Source organism: Gadus macrocephalus, chromosome 9 (assembly GCF_031168955.1).
Source record: "Gadus macrocephalus chromosome 9, ASM3116895v1".
Taxonomy (NCBI): domain Eukaryota; kingdom Metazoa; phylum Chordata; class Actinopteri; order Gadiformes; family Gadidae; genus Gadus; species Gadus macrocephalus.
The window spans coordinates 2193706-2218705 of record NC_082390.1 but is presented as its reverse complement, the minus strand read 5'-3'; the positions used below and the strand labels follow the sequence as shown (position 1 = coordinate 2218705).

Below are 25000 nucleotides of genomic sequence, written 5' to 3'. Positions count from 1 at the left end.
AGATCAAAGTAGCCGGGCCCACCACTGGGAAAAGTGAAAATGAGCAGATTTAGTTTCGCTCAACTGAAAACATCGGACACCAAAGACGAATCCCAATGCAGTGGGATAGACATTAAATATCCTTCAGAACAGAGATATAAGCATCTACCAACCCAAAAGAGTCAGAGTTCCATTGGTTGGCATACTAATGAATTAATATATATCATAATAATAAAGATCATTTGTAAACCTATAGGGGGTTTGACTCAGCATGGGATTAACCTGTTTACGCACACACACACAGAATACACACACACACACACGTTGCTACAAAATGACATTGACTCGCCCTTTCCTTCACCTGTCGGTCCCTCCCTTGTCAATACTATTCCTATCCAAAGCTTCGTAGATATCCCTTGACCTATTCACACATTCCTCACATGTTGTACAAAAAAGTTCAACTAGTATATATGCATAGATAACTGGCATTACACAAGAGCGGCTAACCTTCAGAGAGACAATGGGAGGCCGGGGGGGGGGGAAGGCATTCCTCTTGCACTGAATGTTTACCGAACTCAGGGAGTGTGTGTGCACACTGGTCTCTCCCCAGCCCAGACAAGGAGTCCCATGTCGCCGACGGTCTGCACTGGACTCATGTTTCCTCTTACTTAACATCGCTTAATATTTTCAGAAGTAAACCGGTCGGGCGGGTCGGCTGTTCTGTTGTTTGACTGTCAACAACAGTGAGGATTCTGGGTCACCTCACACACACCTGTCCAGCCACCCAGCCAATACACACACACACACACACACACACACAGACACACACACACACAGACACACACACACACACACACACACACACACACACACACACACACACACATCATGACATGAGTTATTAAACAACGCATACAGTACGTAATTCTAATTCATTGATGAGTAGGTCAATGTCTGGCAGCTTGTTCTACAATGCCTTGAGGCAGTGTGTGGGTACAACACACTAACACACTAATAACCTATCCCATACTCATTCACCTGCTACGGCGAGACAGACTCTTGAACTTAAAAAGAGAGAGAGAGAGAGAGAGAGAGAGAGAGAGAGAGAGAGAGAGAGAGAGAGAGCGCAATGGAGGAAGGTGGGGCAGGCGGACTTAAGGCTGACACAGTCAGCATGGTACAGTCAGAACACAGGATGCCTCAAAAAGAGGGGTGGGGCAGTAGCTATGTTGTTCTTGCCCGGCCTAGGCTGTGAAGGGGGGGGGGGGGGGGGGGGCAGATGTCTGCCAGAGGTGGGCATGAAGATTGCACTCGGGCAGGGAACATATATGCATGGCCTAATGTGTGTCCCGGTCGTCCCCTTCGAAGGAACCTTCACTCACCAACAAACGGACTCATTGGCTAATCATTCATCCACGGAATTATTACCCATGAATTAAATATCCGGGGGGTATTTATTTGCTTGGTTTTGGCTTGTTGTGGAGCACAATAAGCCCTTCGAACAATGCAGACTGTTTGTTCCTCCATCGAACCCCAGCAGTAGCATTGAAGGCGCTGTGGTGCAGGCAGGAACATCGCCTGAGCCGGGGAGTGTTCATTGGACCGTGCGGACTACGCCGGGCGGTCACCTGCTGAGACCCGCGTCTCCCTCCAGCTTTCACTTTCCAAAGACCCCCCCCTGGTGGCCACTAGAGGTACTGTCCCCTGCTGTCCTGTCTGAGATCACCATAACGCATGAACATCTGTGGCATGCAGGCTGGAGCACGACGGGGGGTAGGGAGATGGGACTGTTCCCGCTACTGCATATAATGCACAGCGAGATGGGACTGTTTCAGCCAATCAACAATAATAACTTCTTCTTCTGTCCATCAGTGATGGACAGAAGGGGGGCTTATTAATAAGAAAGAGAGTAGCATGATGTCAACAGAACCCTGCAGAACATCAGTTATGCTTCTATGCCTCCTAGGGTGTGAGCAGAGCTTTATCTTATCTTTATCGTTTAATGGTGAGGACACTAAAACTAAATTGCAGTTTAACCACCGTACCAACTTCAATTACTGTGCTTTGAAACATTATCTTTATTGTTTAATTGTGGTGCCATTTAGGCAACAGGTAAAGGTAGAGTATGGTAAGGTTCACTTCTATATATAAACATACTATGTCATGCAAATGTTGTCACGTTTGCCGCCAGAATATTTTCCAATGCTTTGATCTGTCCCATTGAATTTAAAGGTGTGGTGTAAGGGTTGCATAGGCCTGGTCAAGCCTGTCTGATCAAACAATGACTCACCAAAAAACACCATCAGTGCCAAGAGAATCACGAGTGAAGGCGAAAGGTCTTTGGACGGACTTCCTCTTTCACTTTTTGGTAAGGCTAGTATCAATGTCTAGCTCTCTGTATATATCGATATAGATATATATCTATGTAGAAATATAAATATTTACATGTGTATACACATACATACATACATACATACATACATACATACATACATACATACATACATACATACATACATACATACATACATACATACATACATACATACATACATACATATACATACAGCCTGCGCCGAATCTACTGCCTGGTTGATGACTTTTCCCTACTGCCGGAGGGACTAGGGGGATCGACTATAACTGTTTAGCAACCCCTACATCTTTTATTGGATTAACTCTAACCCTAACTCTAACCCTAACTCTAACGCTAACTCTTACCCTAACTCTAACTCTAACCCTAACTCTAACCCTAACCCTAACGCTTACACTAACTCTAACCCTAACTCTACCCCTAACCCCCATCTCCCCGGTGGGGAGAGTGACGCTTCGTCACCGAGCGACTTTAGTTTGATGACCTTTGCATCAAAGTCTAGGTGTGACGCAAACGTTACTGGAGGTTTCTGGGCAGAGCCAAAACTTTTGTTTTCCGACATCGTAGCTAATCCACACTGCTGAATGGAAGAGAGTATATACTTGGATTATATCAGATCAGCGCTTTATTCGTCCTTTTTTTTTTTCTCTTGGTTGATAACTTGAAACAAGCACCTGGATGTCCGAGTTCCCTAGTACCGTTGTCGGGGGCAACCATATGTATGCCCAGTCTCACCATGTTGCCTGGCAACCACCTGGTCCAATTAAGTTAATGATATCAAGCTTGATTTGCAACAAAAAAAAGAATACAGAAAATTGGAATTAGTTTAAGATAATCTTATATCAATATGTATGATTGATCTCCCTAAATATGAACAAATATAATAAAAGGCATGCGTTTTTGGTCCGTGTACTTTGCGGCCAATGGATTTTCGTTTTGAAATGAGAAAACCAAAATCGGGAAACGAGCTGTTTCCCGATTACCATATAGAGATAGGAAAACAAAAATCTGAAAATGACCCATTTTCCGAATTTTGTTTTGATAATAGAAAACGGAAAACGGTAAAACGACCAGTTATCTGATTTTCTTTGATGTGCTTAAACATTGACATCGGGAATTAAAATACTGCGTGGAAATCTTCTTTCTCAATTTTGCGAAGATTTTGTGTTGTGACCCGGAAGTTCCTCTCACAAGCTTAACCGTTACATTGCATGGAATGGAAATGGAGAGCTTCATATTGTTTCGCGGACCCAAACGGCTGACTATGAAGCAAGAGGACATGTCTGCAGACAAAATTTGCAGGATTTTTCAGGTGATGTTACTTTTCAACTTATAATTGACACTTTTATCCATTGCAAAAAAAATGCTCACACAGTTCACAGCGCCTTAGCTTGGTGGCATGTCATTCTACGACAGGTAGAATGAGTTAATGTTAGCATAGCCGCGGCTATTTTTTGAGCGCAAAATAGTTTTTTGACTTCCCACATGCAATTTTACAAACGGTAACATTAACATTTTGATTTTAACATTAACTCATTTGTTGGAGAGACTAGTGATGTACTAGTAGTGGTAATAATACTAGTTGACATGACATAACTGTTTAGGGATGTTCTCTCAACTAGATTGATTAGTTAGCATAGTTCGCTAAATATCTAACTGCCAGGGCTCGCAAATATCTAGCCACTCCTTCATCCACAATGCCGTGTGAAAGACGTTGTTGTCACTTGTCAGTCACAGGACACATGGTGCTAAAGAAGCCGTCAGCTTTACTATCAGGGAATGTGAACAAGGTAGTTTGCCACACCAGCTGGCGAAAGGAAGACTATATTGTGTCATGGTGTGGTCAATGGTTGTTTGACAATAAAGAGACATTTTCAACCATCCACTAAAACAATGGCTAAGAAGCCCAAATCATTTCTGTTTGATTTGAAAAGATAAGAAACATTTGTATTCAACCAAACAATAGCTAAAAAGCCCGAATTCTTTTTGGGATGATGATATATTAATGTTCCATATGGAAAAGCAAAGAGAACTGCTAAAGACTTGGCGCTCTGAGATTCTTCTGAACAAACTTCTGAAGAGTGCGTTACAAATAAAATTAATTATTATTAAAGAACTGCTGAGTTGCAGCACCATTGTTTTAGTTTTTCATTAATGAAAAAAGAAAACATGTTAAATGTATATATCCGTCTTTTGTCATGATTAATATACAGAGAAAATCGGTAATATGTGATAAATCATGATTAATCCACAGATTAATCCACACTTTTTTTTTTTATCATTTCACAGCCCTAATATATATATGAATTGTTTTAAGTATGTTGACCTGTGATGTATATTTGTTATGGAAACACGGGATTAGTAGTATTTGTACTATTTAATTACAATGTTTTTTAATCCTTTATGGTATTTTTCATTTAATTCTATTAAACAGGTCAGTTGCAGCAGTCTTTATATCACGGACGACTCCAACACGGCAATATTTCCAGAGCCAGCAGGCCATTTTTCAATAATTAATCTAACTAATCGCAGTCATTATGAGGTCCACGGCGATGCAGAGCACCTTCCACCCGCTGCTGGTGCCCCTGCTTTTGGGTTCATGCGCCGACCCTCACCGGCTTCTGCTTCTGCCACATCTTTTTCTGCGTCTGGTTTTTCCACTGAAACACCACCACCACCACCACGAGCTGGAACTCCACGAGCTAGTGGAGCTAGCTTGTTCCAGGGAAGATCATTCCAAAGGTTACTTGTTAAATATGTAACTTGTTAAATATGTAACTGATCTCTGCTGCTAAAATCTCGTCCTATAATATATAAATATAATTTTAGGCCCATAGGTGTGATTTTAAGACGGTCTGATTTATCCCCAGGTCAATCCATCTGGCAGAAATTGTTAATGAGAAACTCAGTCCTTCCAGGACAGTAGTTGTGCGCTTTTTGGAAGCTGAGGCCTGCGTTGAACGAATTTCGGCCAAAGTTCAAGATGCCGTGGGCTCTGATGAGCCTATTACCTTGACGGACACCCAAGGAAACGAAATAATGGACTCTGAGGGCACAAGAAGTAAGTTGTATGATCAGAAACTTGCTTCTAATTTGTGGTTTCTAATAAACCTTAATGTTGATTTTAAAGGAGTCATTGATTGCAAAAAACAAATTTACCTTGTCACAGTTGATTAACGACAGTTCAGTGGGTAAAATGTACATACAATGAACCCTTAAAGTCCATTGACACTTCTTTCATATGCAAATCTCACAATTAGAAACCGGTAGGTATGTAAAGCAGGATTTGCTAAGAAGATGTAGCTGAAAAGGTGCTGTTCTGACCCTTTGTTCATTACAACCGCAAGCTGTAGTATTATGTTGTTGCTAACGTATCCTCCCTGTTTCTATTATCGGTAGATGTGATGGTTTAGTTTATTGGCAATGTGGCTAACGTTATTTCATGTCCCTGACTGTGTTTCATTCAAATAAATAACACGTGTTTGTTTACAGCCCAACCAATGTTACATACCCTATTCGGAGACCGTAAGGAACCGTGTGAAATACCCCCAAAAAGTCAATGACCCCTTTTAAAAACAGAAGTGAAGTTAATGTTTTCTGACTTCTTAGGTTCCCAGTTCTGGAAACAGAACTCAAGAAAAATATATGCTGTGCCTGAAAGTGACTTTGTGGAGTTTCAGAATGGGAGAAGAGCTAAAACAAGGTAATACAACATTTGATCTGTAGGCAAATTCATATATGAACTAAAACTTCCTGAAGGAAATACCAGTGTAATGCAAAAGTTAAGAAAGGAAAAAGAAAGTAGAGTGGAAGAATAATTATTATTTGAACTTAATTTGGTCTGCTTTTTTGAGTGATGATCATGAATGAAGTCATTATGATTCAATTATATGACAACAATGTCTCATAGGTTGACGCTTTTACAGAGTAAATTAAGATTTATAAAATATTCAGAAAGATATTCAAACATTTGTTCATATGCACCATTTGAAAAAAATCTTTAATCCTTTCTTTTCTGTTCATACATTTAAGTCGAAGGGATGGAGATTCAAGCCTGCAGGAGGTCCTTGGACGTGTTGACCAGCTGAAGCAAGCCGCCGGGAGTCTCCAAGAGGTCACTAATTCAATCAACCAGCTGTCTCAGCTGGCCAAGTCTCAAAAGGAGGAGATAATGGCAAATGTCGGTTTGCAGCCCTTAAAGGAAGCCTTTGCATGTCTTGTGTGTAAAGGTACGTGTAAGATATGTAACAGTAGGTCATTCTACAGTACAAAACATAGCCGCCTGCCACCCTCAAGCACTGCGCTGACCAGCTGTCACGGGTGTTCATCGCCATCTTCAACATTCACTCTGCGATAAAACACACTTCTGATTGCTTAGTTAATTTCCTTCTATATTGCAACTAACAATTAAATGTTATTTTCTGCATCAATTTATAATATATATTTTTTTAACCTTGCAGCTGTAATGGCAGATCCCATGTTCGCCACATGCTGTGAATCGATAATTGGATGTCGTACCTGTGTGGAGCTGTGGTTAGTCACATCAGACCACTGCTTGAAATGCAGGGCAGGAGACTTTGAAAATAAAATACATGAAGTGAAGGGTCTCTCTGCTGCCTTGTCACTTTTCAAGGAGAGAGAAATTGATTTGATTTGATAGATAATTGTTTGTTATTGTTTGTTATGTTTACATTACTGGAACTACCTCAGTTTATTTGTTGGATGTTATTATGGGTACATGACCAGAAAGATGTTGTTTGTTGTAATGTTTATATTGTGTGTGACCGTTTTAAAAAAAAGAAAAGAAAAAAAAGACAACTTCCACTTTATCATTGTTGTTATTGCATATTCTCGAAGAAAGTTGTCCAATCCCGGGTTGCTTTAAACTCACTTCATTTATTATAAAGTCGTCGGCATGTTTCGGCATGGTAAGTGAAGCTATACGGAGGGAATTGTAGCTAAAGAGTGGAACACGTGTGAGAGATAATAACTCTGGCTACTATGGGCCACGGGCAAAGGCCCGTGACCCTTCGCGGGTGTCGCTGAAAATCTCTCTCCCTATGGGCCACGGGCAGAGGCCCGTGACCCTTCGCGTGTGTCGTTATTATCACTGGTCTCTTCACACTGGGTGCACAGGTAAGAGACCGTTAAGTGGGCGTGGCCTAGTGGGCGTGGCCGGGGTGCCGTACTGGCTTCGGCTTCTTCGTATATATAAAAGCGCTGCTATCTGTGACTGGAGCAGCCTCCAATAAGGTCTTGCTCCCCTTGTGGCTATGTATGGTATTTACGGCTAATATGTTTGGTCCTGCATCTTTGGGTCTATGTGTGGGTAGCTTAGATTCTTAAAATACGTAACAATCCCTCCTTGGTCATCTTAGATGACCATACAATAATATTTTAAATCATAAACACCATTTACCACACCGAAAACATAGTCAAATTAGGATCAATCATCAACACCATCAACTGTGTGGAAAACTCTTGAATAGAGGAAAAAACCACAATGCGCTCATAATACTGAGACGTCATTCACCTTGTGGGTCTCATTGGGAATACAGGTCATTATTTAACAATACAACAATGAACATAAATCTTGTTATCATACAATCGCATGGCCAAACAGCACACAAACAAAACCATTCATAGAAATCCTGAGCTAATACTTTTGGTCATGTGCTACAAGGTCATACAATTTTCATCATGTGCAAAAGTAAAGTAAAAATTGGTAGTCATAATACAATTAAAAAAAATTCAAGATTATTGATAGCCTAGCATGGATTCGGGTGGTTCATGTGATCTTCGTGCATTGGTTCGCTGTTGCATGTGGGTGGTTTCTTCTGACGCCGTCGGGCCTGTAATTCATGAACCCAAGACTCGTCCCTCCTTGTCAAGGGCTCATCTCAGAGAGGTTACTCCTACATCATGGGAGCCTCCAAACAGGTTCTCCGTCGTCGTCGTGTCAGCAACAGGTGGCCTGTAAAACAACCGTCTCAAAGAAGATCAACAGTACCATTATCAATGCAGCGATTCAGAAATAACGGGTTGCACTGGCAACCAAGCAACACTACACAATAACAAACATAGTCTGGTATGGTTGTTTTAAAATGTGTTATTCAAGTAAATCCGGGATATTGATTATCTTAAATACAGTTGATTCTACTAGAATAGTATAGGTGTGACTATTCTAGATATTACAGCTGGATAGGGTCGGGCCCCTCAGGTAATGTAAGCCTGAATGGCACTTGGCACTTCTGTAGCGCCCATTGCTGTGGTGATCAGCAGATGCAGTAGCCCTCGTGCGCAGGGAATACAACGGCAGCCGGTGACAATTAACACGGTCTCTGCATTTATTCCCGCGACGGGCACTTACTGGATTCTGCCTTTCCACCTCCCAAACATATTCTCCATCCATCCTGTGAAAGGGTCATTAATGCCGGAGTTCTCTGCCAATTCTAACCTGAGGGATTGTAATCATACCAGCGCCCTGGCCACCAACCCATCCGGAGCGATTCAAATCCTGCTGTTATTTGATCTCCTCATGTGACTGTTGGTCCTTGCTCGGCGGTGGTAGTTTGTAGGCTCCAGGTGTGTCTGCATCTGGTTCTGGAACTTTTTTCTTCTATTGCAGAAATACAAACTCATGTACAGCAGTTAGTTGTTCAAAAACATATTTCCATGAATTCTAATTTTAATTGTTCTACAGTATCTACTTTGATTTAATTTCACACTACATCCCTCCTTGCGCATTGCTTCAGCCATGCGCATTGAAAGATGTAAAAGGGAAATAACAATGTTAAAATTTGCATGTGCAACATCACTTCTGTGTTAACCGTATCTCATACTAACAGTTACCTTCATCATACTACCCGATTGTCCTACACTAACTATGTATATTGGATGACCTAATCTTCATTTATTCTACCTATTGCTCGCATTTGATGTTGTCCACACTTTGATTCACTCCTATGTACATCGCATACCACATCAAACGTGAATACGCCTTATTAAATCGCCACTTTCTGCATACCACATCAAACGTGAATATGTCTTAGCAAAGTGACTTATTTTATAGCTATACATGTCCCGGACACGTTCATTACTATTTCCAAAACAGTTTTTTTAGCTACGCAGGTCCCAGACCTAACTATACCATTACATGAACAGTATTTATTATTATAATTATCTAGTTTTTTGTTGGTCAACATCAAATCGATACATTAATTAAACCTTCTGACTTACCGACCTACCCGATTTCTCCCTGTGTGAGCCCGCGAATGACAACTCTCCCGGGGCCTCCCCATGAGCCCCACCGTTACCACCTCAGAACACTGCAGGAACGATTAGTCGATTAACGTGTGGCCCGGAGGCTCCCAGGAAGTGCCACAATCCTACGTCTTGACACCTGGTGAACCTTCAGCTAGGTCAATCAAAACCGTCTAAACTAGTTAGAATAAAGAGTCATTCAAACTTACAACAATTATGCACATCTGGGTATTAAATATATGGTGATATTCTACAAACTAAACAAAAACTGAACCTAAAAGAAAAATTCAGAAGTTATCGGTTGAAACAAATGTTATTGTAATTGAACTACAGCAGTTGAGCTAACTCCCGCCTTGTGCACCGGTTAAAACCATGAATGCCGGGCATCCATCACTGCTTGGGTTGCAAAGGCCTGAAGAGGAAGAACAAATTTAGTACAAATGTGAACATTTACAGATCGTTTAAACTATTAATGTTGGTGAATCAAAAAACATTGATTACAATCTACACAAATATTTGCGTGTTTTGCCGATATCAACTAGGGAGTGGCTCTCTGTATTTCAGCATCCAGACACACAGACCCTCAAATATACAAACACTTAACTAAATTTACATGTTGGTTTCAACACATGGCTAGGTGTGAGGGTGGGAGGGGGCAAGGGGAAGCAAGAACAATAAGACAAGAACCTCAACCCAACCAACAACAGCGAGGCCACTTGCCTCTCTATTGTTAGTTAAATCGAAGCCCCCGTCCCACCGCTCCCGATCTTCTCCAAGCAATATGAATAAGGAAGGGTAGGGGGAGAGAATGTTTGCAGGGACAAAGGGTGGGGAGGGGGGGATCTGACGACTGGACCTGTGGACAGGGGGATGGGGGGGGTCTGACTACCGGACCTGGAAGACTGGGGCAAGGGGAGTGGGGGGGTTTCATGATAGGATCTTCTGGGGAGGGGGGGGGGTGGAGGGGGAGAGAGAGAGAGAGGGGGGGGGGTGGAGAGGGAGAGAGAAGGGGGGGGGGGGGGGGAAGAGGAGAGAGAGAGAGAGGGGGGGGGGGAGAGAGGGAGAGAATGTAACACTGTAGTTGGGCTCCCCGCTGCTCTTGGTCTCTGCAAGACCCAAGATGGCGGACGTCTGGACAAAGGAAACCCACGTCACGAAGACGTGCCGTCTCTTTAACACCACGTGGTTACACTCTACGGCTGCGTTCTATACTAATCAAAATTGCACATTAGACTTAACTGAACTGAATCCAATTTGGCCAAGCCTCCGTTTTAATATGCAACTAAGCTAGATTAACGTTAAAAACCTGACCTTTCCTCCCCCCACCGTAAAGAGTTTGGAAGTTTATGGTCGGTAATAAATAAACCTTATAGTGGCCCGGCTTAACTTCGGCGCTTTCACTATTTACCTTAAAAACACAGGTACAGACACAGAGACAGAGACAGAGACAGACAGAGACAGAGACAGAGACAGAGAGACATAACACACCGGGGGTCCCTTTGTGCAGGCTACCATTGCCTTATCAAACAGCCAGGAGAGCCCAGGTAAACAGGGGGGGTGGGGAGAGGGGGGGTAGAAGAGGGAGAGAGAGAGAGGGTGGGGGGGGGTGTGGGGACTTCACGTGTGTAGGGGGTCAGGGGGGCTTTTAACAATTCATCGTCTTTAATAACAAAATACCAACAGACTTGAATGTAAAATGTTTTGTTAAGTCGAGGTCTAAGCCTCTGGAGCAGCATGACCGGACGGTGGCTAAAACAAACTTACACCTAAATGTTCTTATAACCAATCCTATTTCAGATTAAATCTTTAAGACAAAGAGTTCTACTTACCTCAGACGTGCGGGCCTGTTGAAGTTGTTTTAGTGTCGCGGCCGCCGGGATTTCTCGGGACTTCCTTCCAAACGTCGGGGTCACCATCTATTGCATATTCTCGAAGAAAGTTGTCCAATCCCGGGTTGCTTTAAACTCACTTCATTTATTATAAAGTCGTCGGCATGTTTCGGCATGGTAAGTGAAGCTATACGGAGGGAATTGTAGCTAAAGAGTGGAACACGTGTGAGAGATAATAACTCTGGCTACTATGGGCCACGGGCAAAGGCCCGTGACCCTTCGCGGGTGTCGCTGAAAATCTCTCTCTCTATGGGCCACGGGCAGAGGCCCGTGACCCTTCGCGTGTGTCGTTATTATCACTGGTCTCTTCACACTGGGTGCACAGGTAAGAGACCGTTAAGTGGGCGTGGCCTAGTGGGCGTGGCCGGGGTGCCGTACTGGCTTCGGCTTCTTCGTATATATAAAAGCGCTGCTATCTGTGACTGGAGCAGCCTCCAATAAGGTCTTGCTCCCCTTGTGGCTATGTATGGTATTTACGGCTAATATGTTTGGTCCTGCATCTTTGGGTCTATGTGTGGGTAGCTTAGATTCTTAAAATACGTAACATTGTAATAAAATGTTATTTTTGGTATACTGCTTCTTCATTGACCATTGCAGGTCACTGTGTAACAGGTCGCACATGTCTTGAGGTGATATCAATCAGAGACCTCACTGCATTTTTAAAAGGGCCATAGTTATGGTTAACCACATTTTGGAAGAGGGATAGCAAATCAAAGAGAGAACCAAACTCAGTTTCAGTCCATTGTTGGGCTTCTTCAGAGGGGAAAGGATCACTTCCAAAAATGGATTCTCTTTTCAAGGCTGATCCCATTTCCTGCTGATACAGGTCAGCTGCAACTGCACCGACTGGCAGAAGGTCCTCAGAAAGTTTTGCAGGACACCCTTCTTTAGCCAGTTCGTTTGGTATTCCCCTTCCTGCAAGACAGTAAAGTGAGTAGTGAGATTAAAGGGGTTACACTTGTGGGGAGGTAATCATTTTGCCAATGATGTTTTGACTTGTTATTTTAGTTGTCTTTCACAGCATATTGGAGTTGACAATAATGACAGCTTCATTCAGATGGGGGTCATTCCTACAAAATTCACCCAATGTAAATGCCCTCAAATTAAAGATGAATGTCTGTGCTTTGAGCATGTATTCATTTACATTCAACTCCAAACCTGTAGAAGTCATCTAAAAAAGCAAGAACATGGTCAACGTCCAAAAAACTTGATTCTAACTAATAACATGTTTTACTAATTGAATCTGCCCCTCTACAGAAAGTACTGGATTTGCAGTGTTGCAATTTGAGCTACACATTTGTGAATCCATTTCAGATTGAACTCTACAATAGAACATCAAAATTAATTTACACTGCTTTATTAGCAAGTTATGCCTGTAATACCGCCAGTAAAATGAAATTAATCATACCTGGGATCCTGTGTGCATTCCATGCCTGTACGACATTTGTGATGCCAATCCTAGCCAGCTGGCATGTCAGGTTTGACACACAATACCTGGATGTGTTGTCCTCCATGTCCAGTTCCTCCTGGTCCACCAGCTGTACCAGAGCTGTCTTCAAAGGGTAGTTGACTCGAGCATTCACCTCCGACCACATTCTCTCTATCACATGGTTCTGTGCAGGTTATAAGGATAGTGTCAGTCTGCCTGCCCTCATTAGAAATACGCCTCAATGGCAAGAAACCAGGATTAATTTTTAACAACACATTTATTTTACCCTTGTAGAAGGTGTCTGAAGGTAGGGCTGCCTTTGAGTATTGTGTCGATGTTCTGCCAGTTTTTCCTGGATGAATAAAGCCAGATAGAATTCTTTCCCACAGTCAACTCTGACCTGGTCCCATATTCCATAGGAAAGAACAGCAGGCCTGAAGATAAATCACCGACAAACGTAAAATATACATAAACAGCATCAGTCTCTTAGCCATGGCCAGCTTAAGTGACAATTACATTTTTTTGTCAAAATTTGAATGATATCAATAATAGTAAAACTGGAAAATTAACTAAGAAACTGGAAGAGGGAAAAAGTTTTTTGTTTTTTCCAAATTAATTATTTCCATATTACAAATCTAGGTTTTAACCTTTTTTAATGTACTTGTTCAAGTCTGGGTCCTCCTAAGGAGACAACTTTGGGTTCCACCTTACAAAGTCTGTGAAGTTAATTTACCGGTACACTTCCTCATAAATCACGATGTTGTTCTTTATTGGCATGGTGGAGTGACCGACCACCTTCTTGCTGAAACCATCGATAGCCATAACATGAGTCACTCCAAACATAACAAGCTTCTCATTCTGATCTACATGCAGCTTGTGACCCATGTATTCTGCATTGTAGGGTATGGGGTTCAGATTCCGGGCACCCTAAAATATAAGAATTCCATTATAATAAAAACTCAATAATCTTTCATTCGTATGATTAGAATCTCAACACGTATGTTCTATTGAAATGTAGAAAACACAATGCTATTTGACCTTACCTGCTGTCTTGCAATGTGGTAGGGTTGATGAATACTTCTCAACACATTGCCCACTCTGCCTTCAGAAGCTTTAACCCCTTTTGCGGATAGATATCCAGTCATCATTTTTCGACCAAAAGACGATCCAGTCTGGGGGGGTGGGGGGGGGGGGGGGTGTAGGTATGATGTTTAGCATACATAATATATATACATATTATAAAACAATTGGGTTCTATCGAGTTATTAAGCCGTTTCTGATTGGACGAGAGACGTTCCATGAGTTGGAATATCCCAGGACATCCCAACTCGGACTTTCACAGCTAATAATAAATCACTCTGCGATGAAACATTCTAAAGCGCGCTGATGATAACTGTTAGTTCTTGTAATTCCAAACCAAGACGTTGACTGGAACTATTTTTTGTTGCGGAGAAACAATGGTGAAATTAACATTTTTTAAATCAATAACTTCGTGTTGAAATGTTAATTGGTTGAATATAAAATTGTTTTATAAAAGCAATATAGTACTCGTGCGAGTGGGGTAGGTAAGGGATATTGTTACCTGCTGTTACCTACGGCCGAACACCACCCGTGGGAATATCCCTTACCTACCCCACTCGCAGCCTACTATATTGCTTAAATATATATATTTAATTATAAATAGTAAATCATCTTAGTTTAAATTTAAGATTAAGACGTGCATTTTTTAAAAATACAGAAATATTTCCTGTTGATTAACAACCAACGTGTTTATGAATTAAATCCAAAAATTGCATTAGCACCAGTCAGATGCCCGACTTTGCATATAACTGTGGTCAGCTTTTTATGTAAGAGTAGCATTCCTTTGTATGCTTAACAAAAGCGGTAATCGTGAAAGGCGGATGATAAAAAAAAACCTACCTCGAGAATACCTTCAGCGACTTCAACTTCAAGTTGACTATCAGGGCAGAAGTCCCTGACAAGCCCCTGCTCAGCACACCACCTCCGCACATTCCTCTCGGAAAACCCCCGTGTAGTTCCAAACTGGGTGCATAACGCAGTGGCGATATCCCCACAGGACATTCCATTATTTCGGTGTTCTGAAATAAAACCTGCATATTCGTGCAATGCCATTTTGAGGTGCGTCTCAAGGATGTCTGGCTCCAAATTAAATACACCGCCAACTACTGATAGCTTGGCTCCAAATTAAATACACCGCGCGCCAACTACTGATAGCTTCCGGGTCACAACACAAAAATATTCGCAAAATTGAGAAAGAAGATTTCCACGCAGTATTTTAATTCCCGATGTCCATGTTTAAGCACATCAAAGAAAATCAGATAACTGGTCGTTTTACCGTTTTCCGTTTTCTATTATCAAAACAAAATTCGGAAAATGGGTCATTTTCAGATTTTTGTTTTCCTATCTCTATATGGTAATCGGGAAACAGCTCGTTTCCCGATTTTGGTTTTCTCATTTCAAAACGAAAATCCATTGGCCGCAAAGTACACGGACCGTTTTTGCAAGCGTCTCATTGTTTTTCTTTTTGAATCAAAACTACAATCTGGGCTACCCGCATGCTAACGGTTCCACCTAGCCCCACGGCGCACAAACGCAATCAAAACAACCGTGATTACTGTCAACACATCAAGTGATACTCCCCTTGACCAAGAACGAGAACAAATGTTTCAACTGATGCAGCGGCCGTACGACATGGCGAGCCACTGTGGCTTCTGATCCAAAGGAGGAGGTTCTCGTCCTGAAGGTAAGCGGTGCTGGAGGAGAGCTTCAGAAAGAGCGTCATAACCGCCCCACACTCGCAGCAGGCAGTGCGAGAAGAGCGGTCATCGACCCTGGGACTCTCTTTGACGTCGATAACAGGATTGCATAAGAGCAACCAAAATCCCCTTATACTAAACATCATGTGTGCACTTTTTTTCTTTCATAATGGACCTTTTGACCTTGATTCCTGCAGGACAAAGGCTATGATATATTTCAGAACGGGGCTAGGTGTTGTCCACTTGGATATCTCTATGGACTAATCTCACACACACACACACACACACACACACACACACACACACACACACACACACACACACACACACACACACACACACACACACACACACACACACACACACACACACAAACAACAAACACAGACACAAGAGGGGAAAGCACCAAATAACTCACTGAATGTTAGACCAATGACAGCTTGTAGATAATATCATTATGTCACGTGTGCTGAAAGAGCTTCTCAGTCTACCTCAGGTGAAGCGGCTAAGAACCGAGGTGTACCACCCCTTCGAAGGACGGCTCGTCAAGAGGTTCAGCAACAGGCTCAGACAGAGGCTCAGGAATGCCGTGGAGAAGGACGGTAAGAGCTGAGATCAGCTCCTCATCCGTCCTCTTCACAGACCTCCGTTGCTACAATTGGTTAAATAAGACAATCAGTACAAGCAGTTGTATCAAGCCGTTTTCATCCCATACAACAATATACATACGTAGCTTCCTGTATTAGTAACCGATCTGTAAATATCAGAGCTCAACAAGTCTATGAGGATGAACTGCACCCACACACTGCAGAACCTGTGTGCCTCAAAGCTCACAAAGTACCTCAGTGTTTCAGAGAACGAGAGAGAGAGAGGATAGATGAGGCGAGAGAAAGAGACAGAGAGAATATGTGTGTGTATTTGTGACTGTGTGTGTGTGTGTGTGTGTGTGTGTGTGTGTGTGTGTGTGTGTGTGTGTGTGTGTGTGTGTGTGTGTGTGTGTGTGTGTGTGTGTGTGTGTGTGTGTGCGCGTGTGTGTGTGTGTGTGTGAGGGTGTCATTCTATTGAAGCTAATGGGCATTCAGAACCAGTAAAACTTGAATTACCAGGAGTCAGAATTCCACCCTGCAGTTTCTCTCGATAAGATGGAGATGTGTGTGATGTAAGTTGAGAATAGGATGTAGCGAGATCATTTGCCTGAGGAGGCAAATGTCAGAAGTATTTGACACTACTTCGTTGTCCCTTTCCTGATATTTCCTGACAAAAAAACATCCTTTGAATCAATGGCGGTTCTACACGGGGGCCTACGGGGGCCAGTGCCCCTGTAGACATATCCCTGCCCCCCCCCTGTGGCCCCCCCATACCAACTAAAACAACTATGATTTTACGGATTTTACGGAACTAATGCGACGCAACGTTCTACACGGGTAAATTAGAGGGGCGCACCCAAACACCGAGGTGGTGGAGGTACTCTGGGAGAAAGAGCCACGATTTCTCCTGTTGCAAGAGTCGAAGGCAAGCAAACCCTGTAGTTCCTCACACTGAGAATGAAATTAAGTTTGTAAATCTCTGGTCTAGATATATTTAGAAACTTAATCGCATCTAAGCAAACTCATCGAAGCAGAAGCGAGTCTCCAAATGTCAGTATCCTTGCTAGGTCTAGGCTACACAATGTTGTGATGTTCACCAAGTATTTTCCTCAGTTTTGGCTGTTACATTGGGATAACAAATACATTTGAGTAAAGAGCAGTAGGCTATCTGCCCTTGTTAAGTTGGAAGGGATGGTTTAGCAACGAAATGTAATGCATGCCCTAATTTTTTTTCCTTTTTTCTTTCTTTTTCTAGCAGCTATCATGAAATGAGGAGAGAACAGCAGAACAGGGAATTTTTCTAAAAGGGAAGAACACAGTTTCTCCACACTAAAACTGATCAAATAAATAGAAAATGGCACATTGTTTTGCACTTCGTTGTACCCTGGAGTTATTTTTTTATCTTTTATGGCCGTACCTCTTTTGCACGCTTGTATAATACAAATGTTCATATGATTTAGATGATTTAGGGCGTAAGCTCCATCAATTTAAGATAGTTTGACAGAAGCTCTCTCTATCACACAGACTCTCTATCACACACACAAACTCTCTCTCTCTCTCTCTCTCTCTCTCTCTCGCGACCTCTCTCTATCACGCAATCCCTCTCTATCACACTCTCTCTCCATCCCTCTCTCTCTCCATCCCTCTATCCCTCTACCACACTCTCTCTCTGCATCCCTCTACCACCCTCTCTCTGTCCATCCCTCTCTCTCTCCATTCCTCCCTCTCTATATAGTAAAGAGTAGTAGGCGATCTGCCCGTGTTAAGTAGGGAGGGATGGTTATGCAACGAAATGTAATGCATGCCCTACGTTTTTTGTTCTAATTCTAGCAGCTATCATTAAATTAGGTTTTTTTTCACATTGACACACTGTATTTGCACCCTGTACTTTTTATTTTTCATCTTTTATGGCCCTACCTCTCTTGCACGCTTGTACAAAACACATTTTATATGATTTTGATGATTAAGGGCGTAAGCTCCATCAATTTAAGATACTTTGACAGAAAAATAGAGACTGGTGAAGTATTAAATTCTTGTACAAATTAAATGTTTGATGATTTTAAAGTAAAACAACGTTTATAATCTATAATCTATAATCTATAATTTGCCATTTTATTTGTGGCCCTCTGGCTAAACACTGGCCCCTCCTGGCCCCCCCTAGTAAAATGTGCCTAGAACTGCCAAAAAGTGTGTGTGTGTGTGTGTGTGTGTGTGTGTGTGTGTGTGTGTGTGTGTGTGTGTGTGTGTGTGTGTGTGTGTGTGTGTGTGTGTGTGTGTGTGTGTGTGTGTGTGTGTGTGTGTGTGTGTGTGTGTGTGTGCGTGTGCGTGCCTGGATACCCCCCTTGGGATGAACACACATCGCCACACATACACTATTGTTACCATTTTAATACTGAGATAGAGTAGAAATTAGGACATGGAACAATGGAACAAGGACAAAAGCACATAGAGAGAAGAGAAAAGGGAAAGAGGGCAGTCAGGAAGATTTAAGGAACTTTTCACACCAATTCACACTTCATACTAATTTAGCTATTTGCAGAATAGCCAAATCAATGCTTTTAGTATCAAAATACAACTATTGCTATAGTGATACTTGGTATTTGACTTGCATCTTCTAAAAGCATAGGGCACACACAGCCACAATGCACTTAGACTCGGGCCATGATATGGAAACGTGGGCCTAGCTTTGTGTAGCTCGCCAGGCTCCATGTTCAGTCAGAGGCGTGTTGCGTTCACCTAAAGCTTGTTGGCAATAAGTGGGCCGTATGGAAGCGAAGGAAGCTCCCGTGGCTACCCCCCCCCCCCCTCAGAGAGGAGCCGTGTCCTGGGCTCCGGGGGGACTGAGGGGCTGTGCCTGGACCCCATCCAGCAGAGAGCAGACACCACCACCCCCCCCTGGAGACACCGTGGCCTGCGGCCCCCAAATCAATCAGGCCTTTTCCAACATGAGGCTGTACTCTACGCTCCCCCCCCCCCCCGTCTCTCACTCCCTCCCCCCTCCAGAGAGAGTAGGGTGTTTCCGTAGAGACCAGGGGACCCCTCCCACTGGCGTAGGCTAATTGGAGAGGCGGCGCGGTCGCCACGGCAGCACGGGTAAACAGCGCAAAGAGGTAGCTCCGATCACCATAGGGATGCACTTTGACCCCACGTGGTTGTAGGGTTATTAACAAAGTTGACCTTAATAGCCCTGAATCGCCCCATTGATTGTCCTCTTATACACCAATACCCTCTGAGCCCTCTGGTTACAGCGCTGCCTGCTCTGTGTTCTGCTTGAGGGGCATCTATAGACTTCCATTGGTGATGGTATCTGTGGAGTATCTGGTCTGGGCTTTGGTTACCACTAAACCAATAGCATTATCTGCTTCTCAAATTAAATGCCTTCCCCCTTTGATATTGGCCGATAACAATTGTCCCTATACAAAGACACGCCGGGCGTGGTACACAGGCTGTGTGTGTGTGTGTGTGTGTGTTAGTGGGTGGGTGTGGGTGCATTTGTGTGTGTGTGTGTGTGTGTGTGTGTGTGTGTGTGTGTGTGTGTGTGTGTGTGTGTGTGTAGTTGTGTTTGTGTGTGTGTGTTCGTGGGTTGGTGTGTGTGTGTGTGTGTGTAGTTGTGTTTGTGTGTGTTAGTGGGTTGGTGTGTGTGTGTGTGTGTGTGTGTGTGTGTGTGTAGTTGTGTTTGTGTGTGTGTGTGTAGTTGTGTTTGTGTTTGTGTGTGTGTGTAGTTGTGTTTGTGTTTGTGTGTGTGTTCGTGGGTTGGTGTGTGTGTGTGTGTGTGTGTGTGTGATAGGGATAGGATAAGAAAAAGTAGCATAATTTTTTTTTGAGGGTCAACTGACAGCACAATATTTACTGACCCTGCGTTATGTGAAGCCAATGGTTTTCAGGCTTCTTTTTGCCAATGGCCCCCTTCAGCACACACACAACATACACACGCAAACCTGATCTCAGCGTACGCAACATAAAGTCCTGTCACCAAAGAGCCCACGGCCCAATTAGAAGGGGAGGGACATTTTTAGAAAGGAAAAACAATTGATCGACATAAATCCGTTCCAATCACATTTTAAAATCAAATCTGAAGGCTTGTGCAACCACTGTTCATTTCACCAGGCTGCTCTTTCTGTTCCTTCACCCTCCTCATCACCATCACTCTCAAACACACACACACACACACACACACACACACACACACACACACACACACACACACACACACACACACACACACACACACACACACACACACACACACACACACACACATTGGAAAACAATGGCGTCATTGAGTCCAATGGGAACAGAAAATGTTGTGCCTGGATTCCAACGAAGAGCTATCGCCACCCAGCATCTTGGCACCCTGACCCATAGTGCTTCCTCACTCCCTGTTCCCCTGTGCTGTACTCCTTACCTTCTTCACCTGTTCCCCTGTGCTGTACTCCTCACCTTCTTCACCTGTTCACCTGTGTTAGTTGAGCCCTCCTCTCTCAAACACACTGAGACTTTCTACACTCATTCTCACTCTCTTGGTTCTATTCGTGCTCCACTGATAATCATCTCTAGAGATAATTTGTGTTCTACGGCCACTTGGTGTGTAATTCTGACCTTCACACACATCGATGACTCTTAATGACTGGTCAATGATTTGACAACGGGCTCTCTCGGACACTGCCGCTCCCATACGATGGCAGGGGGGGGGGGGGTTAAATCATACCATCCAACCAAGCTGGGCCTTTGCGACACAGTAACTGGAGATCAGAACCAACAGAAGGTGCACTTGGCACAGAATGGTGTCTTGAACTGAAGAGAAGTCTGCCTGAACACTTATATGATCAACCATCTCAAACTGTAGGTGATTGGGCGGCCAAGTTCCATTGTGGGAGGTGTTGCTTTGTTTCTACTTTACAACCACCCCTGGTGGCTTAACAAAGTCAAATGTTTGTTACGGTTGAATCATCATCCTCATCATCATCTTCATCACCTCCTTCACTGAGGTCATGCCAACAAGTGAATGTTGAGGACGAGCATGCGACAGAACCAACACAATAGCGTCTGTCAATATGGGTACTTACAATATCCGTACATGTGTTCCAGCCTAATCGTTTGATATCATGTTTCACCTCTAAGAACAAACAATTTACAAACGGGTTTCTCATACATTGAAAGTGATCTATATGGATAATCTGCTCTAGTGTATAGCCTGCATGACCGACTGGAATATAGTGACAAAGAGTATTCTCATGCAAAATGTGAATGGAAAACATCTGCAAGCAAACCAACATATTATGATATTGTAACATCAAATTTTGTTTTTAGGTGCGTTCAAAAATTAATCAAGCCCACCCCCGAATGAAACTGGACTTTAGGGGAGGCTTTGCGATACTAACATGCCTGTGTTTGGGTTCCACTGGTCGAACGCCTGCCGCAGAGGTGGGAAGTAACAAAGTAAAAAGACTTTAATGCTTTAAATGTCAAAGTAAAAAGTACTATTATACTTTGAGAGCCTGTACGTTCCCCCTCTATACTTTTAAACAAGTATCAGTCCTTCTACCTGGGTTAATGTGTGTTCTTTCGCCACCACTGGAATATAGGCCTACCATTAAAGAGTTAGTTCGGAATTTTGGACATAGGGCCTGATTCCCAAGTGAGCATTGGTATTCTATATCACTGGAGACAGTTTTCAACACATTTCATACAGTCCTTCTAGTTGCAGAGTTCGCTCGTGCTAGGCTAGCGCACGTCAACGGGCAATGCTAGCCTGCTATTAAAAACAGTCTTACCCACTCCACAGTACACCCGAGGTAAATCAATTATAACGACAGACTATAAATCTAAATGTCTGTTTATAGAATAATGTTAGAAATAAAACCAACCTTGCGTTGCATTGCATTTTGAGGGAATTGCGGGGTCTCAGCAGCAGTGTTTATATTCCTGTACGTAGGCTACGGCAGCGGCGGACTGATACCTAGGTTACCTGCCGCTGTCATTGCTACAAACGCAGAGTACAGTGAACGAAGGAATTCTATAAGCGTATTCAATTAACAAGATATGCCCACGTTTGGAGGAGTTAGCGATGCATCTGCTTTTGAAGACGATTATGAGGAATTTGTTGTATCCAACGAACCGTACATGTACGAGCCGGTGTTTTGATGTCCAAGCCAGCGGCAACAAGCCACCGTTTATTTCTACAATTTCTAAAAGCACACTGAACCATCATGTTGCCTAGTCGTTCAATTGCGCTTCTGTCCCACGCTTCTCTGTTTACGTTCTTCTGTCGTGATTCGGTTACAAACCTAACCAGCGCATAGTAAAATTCCGCTTCTGCTGAGAAAGTAGTCCCTCGATGATTAATGCGATGCAAGGTTAGTTTTATTTCTAACATTATTCTATCAACACAGACATTTAAATCTATAGTCTGGCGTTATAATTGATTTACCTCGGGTGTACTGTGGAGTGGGTAAGACTGTTTTTAATAGCAGGCTAGCATTGCCCGTTGCCGTGCGCGCGAACTCTGCAACTAGAAGGACTGAATGAAATGTGTTGAAAACTGTCTCCAGTGATATAGAATACCAATGCTCACTTGGGAATCAGGACCTATGTCCAAAATTCCAAACTACCCCTTTAAGTCATGTCCCAGGTCTTTGCAAATCATTAAAGAAACTAGTTATACCGAGATAGTATTGTAAATACATTACAAATGTTCCTTTATTACTGTGCCCTTGGGTGTTGGTGAAGAAATCAGAGTGTTTCACCATTTGCCTTGTGTCTTTAGGTCAATTGTACGCTACTTCAACAAAACCAAACTACACACCTTCGACCATCTTAACATCTCCCACAGTAAAGGCAGGAGTGAGTGTGTTTGCATCATTACAAGACTTTAAAATGTAGCAGAGGAGAGATGAGGAGTCGGACGTGCTGATTCTTAATTCACTAGATCCTACATTTAACGAGGAATAAGTAAACACACATGGAGTCCTACATGACTCACGTAATTGCCAACCGAGTGCCGAAACGGGCCGGTATGGTTGGAAAAGCGCCAAGTTTCACCGAGGGAACCTCCCTAAACCGGGACCCACCCCTCTCACTATCTTCTTTATGTCATAGGCTACAGGTTCAGTCAGTGCGATAAAAAGGCCAAAACAACCTTCTCTTTGGTGCACAGCCCACATCCACATCATAGTCCACATTCGTGTTTTTTCTTTTAGATTGCCACAAATGGGACGGAGAAGGGAGGCGTCGAAACGGACATATAAACCTGGAGGATCTCTCACCCACTGAAGTGGTCCCGTCATGGTTTAAGTAGGCCTACGGAATAAACTTCCAAAGGGATTGCCTGAATACTGAAAACCCTCGGTACATTTTTAAACATTAAATTACTTTTATTTCTGATAAATACAAATATAATCAAATCTAATACGGTGCCTTCCATGAACATGTGTCGAGTATTTAGTCATACACTCGTTTTTTTCATAAATAAGGTTCATTAGCCTATTTATGTCGGGTGGGAAAGACAGCGCCGGTAAGTCATTACGGTGATCTTAGTGTCATCTCAGCTTTTTGTCTTAGATCTGTGCAGCCAAATGATGCTTTGTTTTCATAAAATCGTTTTCTACCTGCGCTTTGTGGGTACAGCTGTTCCTGTCGAGCTCGCCGATATAGTACTGCTCCATCCATCTCCGTGCGTTATCAGAGTGCTTGTGTGGGGGCCCCTCCATCTCCTGGTCGATGTCCGTCCCCGACATGTGTAGAATCAGGGCATCTCCACCCGGGTGCAACCTGAGGAACCCCGTCACATCGTACACCCTGGTGCCCCGCAGAACCCAACAGGAGTCCTTGGAGCAGTGGCGGGCCACCTCCTGTTCCGAAAGGAGCCGCGAGGTCCTCAGTGGAGACATCGGACCGCGCAAATGGAAAAGTGTCCTCGTAAAAGTAGAAAGAGAAAAAATAATAAGAAAAATAAGGAAAGCTTATCACAGGAGTGTGGAGAGAGACCTCCCGACCAGTTCGTCAACTGACCAAGGACTAACTTATCTGTTCTGTTGACAGTGACATTTGTGGGGCCTGAAGAAGTAGCTTATTAATGAGGCCAAGAGGGGGGGGGGCGGGGTTACCAGCGGCAGGTCGCCGCCCTCACCTGCAGGAACAGCAATCAACGGTGATAGCAAACATGGCAGCCCCTCCTTATATAGGCAGCCCCTCCTTTCTATAGTCAACCGACCTCCAGGTTAAGGTAAAACGCCTGGAGCTGAATTCTTGAATATATGATGATGTTATTCAATTGTAATAGACAACCCATCCCCTCAAAATCCCTCGCCAAGTCATCTGACGTAGCCTTAACTGCTGAATGGGGAAAACGGAATGAATGGCATGCATGTGAGTAAAGATTACCACTCAAAGGGAGTTGTATGACTCACTCGACCCGGAGCACGGTGCGTAGGCCTACTTCTCGATGCTCCACTCGCCATGACTTCCTTGCTTCCTCTACCAATATGCACCTGTTTGATTAACACTTGTCAGCAGGTTATCGCGGCAGAAAAGAAAGACGACATTTCCGCCAGTCCAGCAGCGCCGTCTCGCGGTTAGGCCCCGTCACGTCGTGTACCCCACGTGAATACCGAAATGTGGGACTTGTGGGATTTACCTGATAGACAATCATCTATATTTCATTTATAATTATGGTAGAACACTGAACTATTACCTTTTTTTTTTTT

At 43.3% G+C, this 25000-nt stretch overlaps 2 protein-coding genes and 2 long non-coding RNA genes across 6 annotated transcripts in view; 1 reads left to right on the top strand and 3 right to left on the bottom strand.

Annotated features, from left to right (window-relative positions):
* The window catches only part of fa2h (fatty acid 2-hydroxylase), a 38486-nt gene extending 14145 nt beyond the window's left edge, over nucleotides 1-24341 (bottom strand). Inside the window, exon 1 of the mRNA XM_060060220.1 lies at nucleotides 23903-24341. Coding sequence (XP_059916203.1) covers nucleotides 23903-24184 — 282 coding nt within the window. The 5' untranslated portion in view covers nucleotides 24185-24341. The remainder of the gene's footprint in view (nucleotides 1-23902) is intronic.
* Nucleotides 3259-7172, top strand: LOC132464057 (uncharacterized). 2 transcript variants are annotated; one of them, XR_009527179.1, is made up of 4 exons: nucleotides 3259-5092; nucleotides 5221-6053; nucleotides 6383-6579; nucleotides 6811-7172. It is a non-coding gene; the product is annotated as an uncharacterized LOC132464057 (long non-coding RNA). The 2 variants fall into 2 exon arrangements; XR_009527178.1 differs by having other exon boundaries at nucleotides 6383-7172.
* On the bottom strand, nucleotides 8028-9021 carry LOC132464058 (uncharacterized). Of its 2 annotated transcripts, none has more exons than XR_009527181.1 (2): nucleotides 8808-9021; nucleotides 8028-8324 (listed from the first exon to the last, which is right to left on the bottom strand). It is a non-coding gene; the product is annotated as an uncharacterized LOC132464058 (long non-coding RNA). The 2 variants fall into 2 exon arrangements; XR_009527180.1 differs by having other exon boundaries at nucleotides 8828-9004.
* On the bottom strand, nucleotides 12057-15438 carry LOC132464052 (uncharacterized). Its single transcript, XM_060060219.1, has 6 exons — nucleotides 14852-15438; nucleotides 13975-14103; nucleotides 13665-13858; nucleotides 13218-13365; nucleotides 12911-13115; nucleotides 12057-12417 (listed from the first exon to the last, which is right to left on the bottom strand). The coding sequence occupies exons 1-6, from the start codon at nucleotides 15062-15064 to the stop codon at nucleotides 12101-12103; spliced, it is 1206 nt and encodes a 401-aa protein (XP_059916202.1). The 5' UTR covers nucleotides 15065-15438; the 3' UTR covers nucleotides 12057-12100.
* Nucleotides 24342-25000: the final 659 nt, after the last annotated feature.